At 41.2% G+C, this 10,182-nt stretch overlaps 1 protein-coding gene across 1 annotated transcript; it reads left to right on the top strand.

Annotated features, from left to right (window-relative positions):
* The first annotated feature begins 274 nt into the window (after window positions 1-274).
* LOC112179572 (protein P21) lies at window positions 275-1,159 on the top strand. The gene has a single exon (XM_024318032.2). The coding sequence runs from the start codon at window positions 313-315 to the stop codon at window positions 1,000-1,002; it is 690 nt and encodes a 229-aa protein (XP_024173800.1). The 5' UTR covers window positions 275-312; the 3' UTR covers window positions 1,003-1,159.
* Window positions 1,160-10,182: the final 9,023 nt, after the last annotated feature.

Here is a 10,182-nt window from a genome sequence, read left to right as displayed (position 1 = left end):
ATGATGGGTCCGCCACTGGTTATTGGACTCTACTACACTGCATGATCCCCAACATGCCATTGTGAGGTCCATAAGGCTCACTGCTTGACCGTACGTACCATTGAATTACAATCTCGATCTACCACCTAGCTTGTTCTTGTGGAAAAACAGAAAAAGAAATGGTCCTCCAATTTCCATGAACCTGATGTCATTTTGGGATGGAAAGTGATGTCATTCGGTGAGATCCCCAGCTCTATATAACCTCATGAACCACTTCATAAGATACACAACCACACTTAACCATAGCAATAAAATTGCTTATAAGCCAAAATCATGAGCCTTCTCAAAAACCTCCCTCATGTTCTGTACATCCTATGGATGAGTTCCCTCTACTTTGCTGCATCAACCGTTAATGCAGCTACATTCAATATTCGAAACAACTGTCCCTTCACTGTTTGGGCTGCTGCTGTGCCGGGTGGCGGCAGACAACTTGGCAATGGCCAAACATGGATACTAAATGTAAACGCTGGAACTAAAGGGGCTCGCATTTGGGCCCGAACAAATTGCAACTTCGATGGAGCAGGACGTGGAAGATGCCAGACTGGTGACTGTGGCGGTCTCCTCCAATGTCAAGGCTATGGTCAACCCCCAAACACCCTCGCCGAATATGCACTGAACCAATTCAACAACTTGGATTTCTTTGATATCTCTCTGGTTGATGGGTTCAATGTCCCAATGGACTTTAGTCCCACCTCTAACGGTTGCACTAGGGGTATCAAATGCACGGCGGATATAAATGGACAGTGCCCCGCTCAGTTGAGGGCTCCCGGAGGGTGTAACAACCCATGCACTGTGTTCAAAACTGATCAGTATTGTTGTAATTCTGGAAACTGTGGTCCTACAGACTATTCTAGGTTTTTTAAAAGTCGTTGCCCAGATGCTTATAGTTACCCTAAGGATGATGCAACCAGTACATTTACTTGCCAGGGTGGCACAAACTATAGGGTTGTGTTCTGCCCATGAAGCAAGTATGAGGTCTGGAGGCATACATAATGATATGTTTGTAATGCAATAAGAGTCTGAGGGCTTATAGCTCTGTGATCAGCACACGGAATAATGTGCCTTATTATGTAACACAAGGTTTTAGTACTAACCATCTAAGCAAACTATATTTCCTTAATTGATCTGTTGGTATTAATTACACTAACTTTCTAGCCCGCTTAAGTTTTTTGTGCTCGAATAAGTAGGGCAGTTTTTCTTGTTTTTTGTTTTCCTTATTGGTGTACTTAAGATGGGTAGTATGCCATTCTCAAAAAAAAAAAAAAAAAAAAAAAAAAAAAAAAAAAGATGGGTAGTATGAGAAATTTCTCTCAGTTTTTCTATTGATCCCTCATTAAAATTCAATAAAATAATTATTGACCATCGATAAACACTTTACTGACTCCTCAAGTATTGATCCTCGATAACTACTTTTTGTTGTTATCGAAAAAATGTTAAACAAAATTCTTATTAGGAAATCTAGAGATTCTATAAATTTATTGGGAAAAATTAATCTTTGTTCAAGGAAAATCTAATTTGTGTTTAGCCCAAACTCTAGGTTACTTGACCTAGTGGTAATAAGATTTAATTAGAAGGATCTAGAATCCTAATCAATGTAGAATTACTTTCCTTGTATGATTGAGATTCTATGCATTGTAATCCTCTATATAAAGACACCCCTATTATCAATGAGAATACATAGCGATTATCTCTCAATTTCTGATTTCCTAAAACACGTTATCAGCACGAGCCCTAACCCTAGCCCTAAAAACCAAAACTCTTCTCACCAAAACAGCTGCAAGCTCCTAGCCCTTGCTAGCCATGCCGTAAGCTGACCCTGCAGCCCTTGTGCACCCATGTGCCACCTACTGCCCATGCAGCATTGCAGCACTCCTGCTGCCCCTGCAGCATAGCAGCTTGCTCGTTCTTGTGCAGATCAGCCTGCTTGCACGCCCCTAAAAGTCTTGTTCGGGACCTCTGATCAAAATACTTTCTTCATCCAAGTTGTTCATCTCTATCTCCTCTATCTGACCTCAAAATTTCAGCCCTATTGGAGACGTTTTGAGACCTGTAAAGTATGTTGGAATTTTAGTTGATATTTGAAAATACACAACTATATGATGAAAGGTATTTGCCTTATTTTCTAAATGCCTCAATTTAAATTTTGGAGTTGTGAATTACAGTTTTGTTTTTAGAGCACTTATTGGGATTATAAATTACAAATGGACTCATATTAATATATATATTTATCATGATCATAACCCGTCTAGTAATTATTTCATACATGGGGGTTATAACAGTTACCCATTTTGTAACCCCTATATTATCAATTTATCATTCAATCTCTTTATGATTTGTATAATTATATTAGCTAGCAACTCTTTTATAAGCCAGAACACCACTTGCTCCAAAAGCGACAGATATTCTTTCTCTTTCATCATCTCTTTCAAAATTAGTCTTTCTCTCTCTCTCTCTCTCGAATTATTTTTTGTCGTAAAGTTTTGAGAGTTTTACTATTTTACATTTTGCCAAAGGAAAGAATCAAGCAGTTCTAGGATCCAAGTTTGCGAGTGTACGCTTACAAGGATTAACGGTTGTTGTACCCTGGAGGGTAGGGCGCCACAAACCTGCTACACCGAGACATTGTCTCCGAGGGGCGAAATCTACTCTTAAGGGCAGTGTTTACACGCCTCAACCTAAAACTCTTTTCGAGTAATGTGTCATTCGGAAGCCTATAAATTGAAGAGATAAGTTCTATAATCCTTGTTATTTTATCTATTATGACAATAATATTATGATTATTATTTGTTCCTAATATATTGTATTTTTGAGATCTTGTAGGAGGTGAAATCTGGAGAAAGAAGTAGCATCCATCGACCAAATTTTCCAACAAAGTATTCAAGGTGGGAGCTGTTCAGCATGCTCATTCCTGTGCATATCAGTCAGTTTGCAAGCCCCGAAACTTCTATTTCGGATTTTCAGATCAAAATTCTTCCTTCATTAAAGTTGTTCGCCTAGGTCTCTTCTTTCTGACTTCCAAATTTCAGCCCTATTGAAGACATTTTGTGACATGTACACCAATCGGAGTGGGAGCTGTTTAGAAGCGAATCTGCTCCGAATTTCAACAAGTTTGATTCGCCTAGAACTGAAGCTTGTTTGCAATCCTACAATGAGGATCGAATGCGATCCGCAATCCTAAGAGGTATGGTTTACTAAAAGTTCCCGTTTTTGAGTTTTTATTTCAATTTCTCTTCTTTTTCTCGGGGACTTGCAACCTCCATTCTTCTACCCCCCCCCTTTCTTCATTATAGGGGAGACCAAATTAAGCCGAACTGTGGGGGTTCGTGCTCACTCCAAGCTTAGAGATTATTGAGATCTCCAAACTTAGAGTTTGTAGAGAATTTATGATCGACCACTTACATCATTGTTTCGATCTAATCCAATATCTCTTGGAATCGAATTTCTTGGAAGCGACTACGCTCGGAAATTCCTAATTTCTTGGAAGCGATTACGCTTAGAAATTTAATATGTTTTCGTGGTCGCCTACTTCGCTCCAAAAATAACCCTAATTTCTTGTTCTCTTTCAGGATGAGTAGCCTGAACAAATTGGACTTTGCTCCATTGGGAACAACTGGCTCTGAATATCACAGGTGGGTTCGCGATATCCGCTAGAATCTCAAGGCCGATGGAATCTTGGATATGATTCTCGAGCCTAGCCAGGACGTGATAACTGTTGAGCAAGCTCAAGCTTTGGAAGCAAATAGAGCAGCCTTAGAGGCAAATAAGGCGAAATCCATCATCTTAATGACTCGTCATATGGATGATTCGCTCCAGTACGAGTATATGAATGAAGAAGACCCCAGAAGGCTGTGGGTCTCACTCGAAGAAAGATTTGGCAACGTCCGTGACTCCTTGCTTCCTGACCTAGAAGTGAGATGGCATAGCCTCCGCTTCTGTGATTTCAAGACAATCCTTGACTATAACTCGGAAGCACTTCACATTAAATCCTTAATGGAATTCTTTGGTAAAAAGATCACAGATGCGATGTTGATTGAGAAGACTCTCTCTGCCTTCCCCGTCTCTGCATTAATGGTTGCTAAGAACTATCGAATCGATGTAAATGCAAAACGGATCACAAGGTTTCATGTGCTCATTGGAGCTATGAATGTCGCTGAAAAGCATGATAATATCCTTGTGAAGAACTATAATTCGAGATCCATGGAAACAGAACATATTCCGGAATCCAATTATAGTCGCACATCTAAGAGAGGGAGCCAAGAGCGAAACCCTAATCTTAGGTATACTTCTGGACATTCTGATCCATATAATCGCTCTACTTAGGAAGGTAACCGCCAAAATAGGCGAACATGGAACCGAAGAGGTAAACGTGGAAAGAGAGAGGGAGGTAACGCCTCTGGCCATGTTGGTGGCTCCACCAACATTAAGAGCCATCTAAATGACGCTTTCAAAGTGCCTCAATCAATGGAGTTCGAGCAAAGAGATGTATGTTCTCGATGTGGAGTGCCTGACCATTGGGCACACATTTGTAGAGCTCGTGAAGAACTTGTCACCGCCTACAAAGTATATTGTGAAGCAAGAGAAGCTCACTATGTGGAACAAGAAGATCAAGAAGATGATCTAGAGTGAAGGGTTGAAGACTACAAATCTGGCTGGGATCAATAGATCGCCAATTCTGTTTAAGTCTTTATTTTCTAAGAGATGTAGGCGATTGCCATATTACTTTTTATTAGATTAGATTTTCTTTGATCAAAGAAACAATGATGTGCTCCGTTGGCTTATGAATAAAATTTCGATTTCTATTCATTATGACTCAATTTTGATTCTGAGCATATTACTTTGTGACTACGATGGCTGGGCCATCAATATTAATTCAAGGACATGGAATAGCCCAAGTTCCACTTCCCAAATGACACCTTGATTACTGCTGTCACAGAAAGTCTCTACGCTCTTAGGGTAAATCGTCCCTATGAATAGCCAACGAATTCCATGCGAACATGCATGTAGAGAACGGAAATGAGTTCCTTTGCATTACCTCTAATGATTACGAACATAGACGCATCTTAGAGAAGTTTATGTGTCTCTTTAGTGAATTCTATGTCACTATTCAAGCTATTAATCCAATAAAGTTATGAGAGAAGATCTCTTGGATTTAGACACATATTGGCTTTGTCACGATAGGATAGATCATCCTAGTCATGATATGATGATCCGTCTACAAAAGACTTCACATGGACATCATTTCTTTCGAGCGAAATGAAGCATGAATCAAAAGTTGATTCCTAGACTAAGTGTGACCGACGCTGTTGCCTAGGGCACCGCCTCTGTCCACCATCAGCCTAGGGCTGGCGTAGTCCATATCCATCACGCCATGGATAGCGTCCATCATGGTGATGGCGTCCCAGGTGATGTTGCAATCACCAACTTGCTTCACATAGCGTTTTGAACGCTCAGGCCTAACCAAAATACTTAATGGTTGATTCTAAGGCCTCTCGCTCGTTTTACAAAGCTCGTTCCTTAGGGAAACTAGGACTGAGACTGTGATGACCTGGATTTTCATTATGTAATTTTGGTAATTAATAATGGACTAGTTGTACGAATAATTGTTATTATGCTTTATTCGTAGGTTTTATGTGGAGTGGAATGATTTTCGTACGTATAAATAATTGAATTTCACAGTTTAGGGGGTCGTGTGAAGTTTGACTTTTTATATGTTGGGATTCTCGGAAAACCTCCTTCACGAAAGTTGTAGAGCGCGTCGATACGAGTTCGTGGACATGCGGAACGCGTAAATCGGAGTCCGTATGAGGAAGTTATGGCTATCGGAAGAAGTTTCTGTTTTAGTATATAAAGGAAAAATCAGAAAAATATTTCATTTTCCCCATTTTCCTTTTCCGGAAACTGCATACCCTCTCTCTCTTCTCTCTCGTCCGCTCCCTCAGTATCGAAAATTTCTGCCTGACCCGACCAGAACCCGGCCGATCCGACCCGACTTTTCCGGCCAACTGCGGCGGTCTCCGGCCTTGAAACTTGGCCAGCAGGGTCGCCTCCTCCGTCTGGTCGTCCCTCTGGTGTTCTCTTACGACGATTCTCCGTCTCGGTGGCAGTTCAAGGCGGTGCAGACTGGAAAAATCGGACCCGACCGGAAAACACAGTTCCGACGTCGGCACGGCTTCGATTTTCTTGGGTTGAGTTCAGAACAAGCTCCCTGGTCGATCCTTGGTGTTTGTTTCGACCGGTTTACGTGAAAATTCGATCAACTCGGATTGGATCACTGTTCACGGCTTGTGAGGTAGTTTTCGATCCCTTAAGCTTGTTTTCTGACTTCGATCCAGTTATGAAAGTTCACAAGCATGCTTAGATGAAGCTTTTTGATGTTGGGAGTTTTGTGAGATTTTGAGTTTTGGCCGGCGGCGGTGCGCCACCGTCTGTGGCGGCGTTCCTGCGGCGTTCCGGCCACTTAAGGAACTATTTCTGGTATTATATGTCTTCTACTTGTCGATACGAGCGTTTCGATATATAATATGCAAATTTTGGAGTTCGAATGGATTTGTTATGATTTTTGCCGTTTCATATCGGTGAATTTATTCGATCCGTGAAGATACGAGCGTCCGATCGACTTGTGGTTTGGTCACATCGATCGTGGACGTATTCTGAAGGCTTTGGGAGGTCTCGGATGTGGTTTTGCCTCGATTGGCACCACTTTGGGGATTTTAGTTCAAAAACAGGGGTTTCGAACTTAAATCAAATGTGAATCATTACTAAGTTGGAACCATATGTGATTAGGTACTTGACGAAGTATTCAGACGAGTGGTTGGTGATAGTTTTGGTTCGGTTCTGTATTGAAGACGCAGCAGGAGTTCAAGGTGAGTAAATCTCACAAGGACCTTTATGAACAGAAGTACCATTATTGTTTTGGCGTTAATTATTTAACTGCATACTATAGTTGGTATTAGTAGGCATTCCTGAGCGAATGACTACATATATATATTTAGATGAAATATATATACCCTTGTGAATGATTGTGATGAATAATAATATGCATGATGGTGTTCATATTATTGTTAAATGCGACTTTTCAGGAAACGATATTATAGAAAAGATGTTTCTATTGTTTGAAAAGTATTGAGCATTAATGTTATATTTTGAGTTAAGCGTGACTCATTTTAGATGTATTGGTCTTTGTACCAAGGGTCATAGATGGTGAGCAAGGACTAGGAAGGCCGAAGCTAGGTGCTTGTAACGTTTTTAGGTCAGATGCGACTTACTTAACGTTGACCTTAAGACCAGATAGGGTCTAAGAAGATCTTACGTCACAGATGGTGATAGATCATAGATAGTAACAGGTTGCAGATGGTAACCTTGATGTTTGACTTCATGACCAGATGGGGTCTGAAGATTATGAGTCACAGATGGTGACAGATGGTGATCAATGGTTGAGCTGAGACCAGATGGGGTCTGAAGATTATAGGTCACAGATGGTGATAGGTTGCAGATGGCGACCTTGATGTTGATTTCCTGACTAGACGGAGTCTGAAATCATATGTCTCAGATGGCGATAGATCACAGATGGTGATCAAGGCAGGAAATAGGTAATCACGTCCTGGTTAGGACGAGTGATTACAATTTTAATAGAGTTCTAGTTTACCTGCCATGATAGCTTATGGGAGTAACGGTCGAGGTTGCTTGAGACTCATAGGTATGCAGCTTAAAGGAGAGTTTCGATGGCATTCTTCTTTAATTGTCTAGATGAGACTTGAATTGCTACTTGATGGTTAAGTTAGCAAATAAGGCATGGTCATAGTGGTGACTCATGTTGTCTTCTCTGTGGAAAGGACATAGAATGTTAGAAGGAAATCATGGCTGCATGTTTCCTTAAGTAGATTGATGTGAGTTGTTGATTGATTTTCATGAGTTACTCATACGAGCTTGAAGAAGCTTACCGGGTTTGTTGTTTGGCAACCCCGGTGCACCATTGTAAATGGTGTAGGGGCTAATCCTGCAGGTCAGGAAAATCGTGGCTGAAGCTGAAGGAGCTTGTTGGCAGCAGAACGGGTAGGAAGCAATTTTTGTTGGCTTTGCCAATATATGACTTCCGCTATGCAGTAAGCTCTGAGGAGCATTTACGTTTTATTGTGATGACAATTAAATTCGTAAATTTGTATAATATATAACTCTGTGGAGCGAGTGTATGTTATCTTGGATGATTCAGTGTATCAGTAAGTACTTGTTTTAAGGGAAAGATGTTCCAGGTATTTGTATTGATGACTGAATATTCACGCATGTATAATTATGGGATTATATATATATCGATTTTTATTGTTGTAAAAATCAGGGGCGTGAAAGAGACAGTCCTATGCAAAGGATATGACAATACTCATTCTGTTCTTACAAAGAATCCGTAGGGATTTTGTGGATTAATTCAACCAACTTGCGGACGCTTAAATATTTTATGATGTTGGTTGACACGCAAACACGCCGGTCACGTGTTGTGCCATTGTCCACCTATAAATGCTGCTTATGCTACACTCCTAGCACATATCATATGACAACGGGCTCACTCCCCAAATCATCCTATTCAGTCAATTGGATTTGACTATGCTAGAGAGTTTACATCGAAAGACTTTCAATGGATATTGCAATGGACTTGATGTTGGACATCACATTTCCATGTACACACCCAATTGGTCTCGAGGAAATGACTACGATGGTAGTCCGAACATTGGTAATGCGCACCAATCTTCTTACATCTGCTTGGGATGATGCAATATCGCATGCAGCTATGCTAATTCGTCTACGACCTACCGCCACTCAATGTACCAATGCGTTACAGCTAGTGACTGGGTACACGTCTTTTGTACTTACGCACATTTGAGTGAGCCATTTATGTGCCAATTACGCCGCCACAGTGCTCTATGATGGGTCTTTACAGACGAATAGGCAACTACGTTGGATTTGAGACTCCAACAATCGTCCGCCACTTAATGCCCTTGCAAGGCGATCTCATTACCGCTAGATTTGAGGGTTGTCACTTTGATGAGATAGTCTTCCCGTCGTTAGGGGGAGATAAGAACACAGTTGTTCAACAGGAACGACAGGATTTGTCGTGGTCTGTTCCCACTATGTCTCATCTTGATCCCTATTAAAGTGACGAGATCACACAAATATGTTGCAAACATGCCTGCAAGGAAGGACGTCCCTACGAGAGGACGTAGCGCCACCCTACACGGAGGTAGGCATGGCGCCAATACCAAAGAGAGTGGCACTATGGCGTTACAGGCCATGGCCCCAGCTAGGATGCGTGGGAGGCCCGTGGGTTCGAATGATACTTTGGCACATTCCAATCCTTTGATCATCAAGACTCAAAATCCATCTAATGAGTATCTTCCGGGTTATGGTTACCGTTGGGGGACGCCTCAACATCAGAACCTATTCCTGAGAATATAGAGCTCTATGAAACTTACACTAGTGTACATGAGACGTGGGATAAAAACTCCATCATAATTGATGATGTAGTTGCACATTTCGTTGCGCATGAGTTTGTTGAGTCAGATGATATCGAACCACGCTCCGTTGATGAATGAATACCAACATAGAGAGTTTTTGGCCTAAATGGAAAGATGCGATCCAAGTTAAGATGGATTTTCAAACGAAGAGGAAGGTTTTCGAGCTAGAGATGCCAACACCTCCTAACATAAAACCTGTTGACTAATGGGTCTTCGTTAGAAAGCGTGATGAGAAAAAGATATGGCAATCTCTCCTTATGGCACAAGGCTTCTCACAAAACACCCTGGAATCAACTACGATGAGACATATTCTCTCGTAATGGATGTCATTGCACTCCACTACCCTGTCAGTTTGGTAGTTTCCGAATAACTGAACATGCAGCTTACAAATATGGTCACTACATATCTCTATAGGGATCTAGATACGGAATATACATGAAGGTTCATGGCGAACTTCATTTACCCAAGTCAAGTGGCTCTAGACCATGGAGCGCGTTTACAATAAGGTTGAAACGCTCACTAAAGTGACTACTGGATTGGGAAGGGATATGCCTATGCGTTTCTATGACAAGTTTCGGATTCTATTGCGGTTCATGTTGGACATGATCTTCATTAGAAGCCCTTAAAGAGTTAAGGGAAA

Source organism: Rosa chinensis, chromosome 7 (assembly GCF_002994745.2).
Source record: "Rosa chinensis cultivar Old Blush chromosome 7, RchiOBHm-V2, whole genome shotgun sequence".
NCBI lineage: Eukaryota > Viridiplantae > Streptophyta > Magnoliopsida > Rosales > Rosaceae > Rosa > Rosa chinensis.
This window is presented reverse-complemented; position numbering and strand designations above follow the sequence as displayed.

Coding starts and splice junctions, on each gene's coding strand:
- LOC112179572 (XM_024318032.2), top strand. CDS start 313: ATGAGCCTTCTCAAAAACCTCCCTCATGTTCTGTACATCCTATGGATG.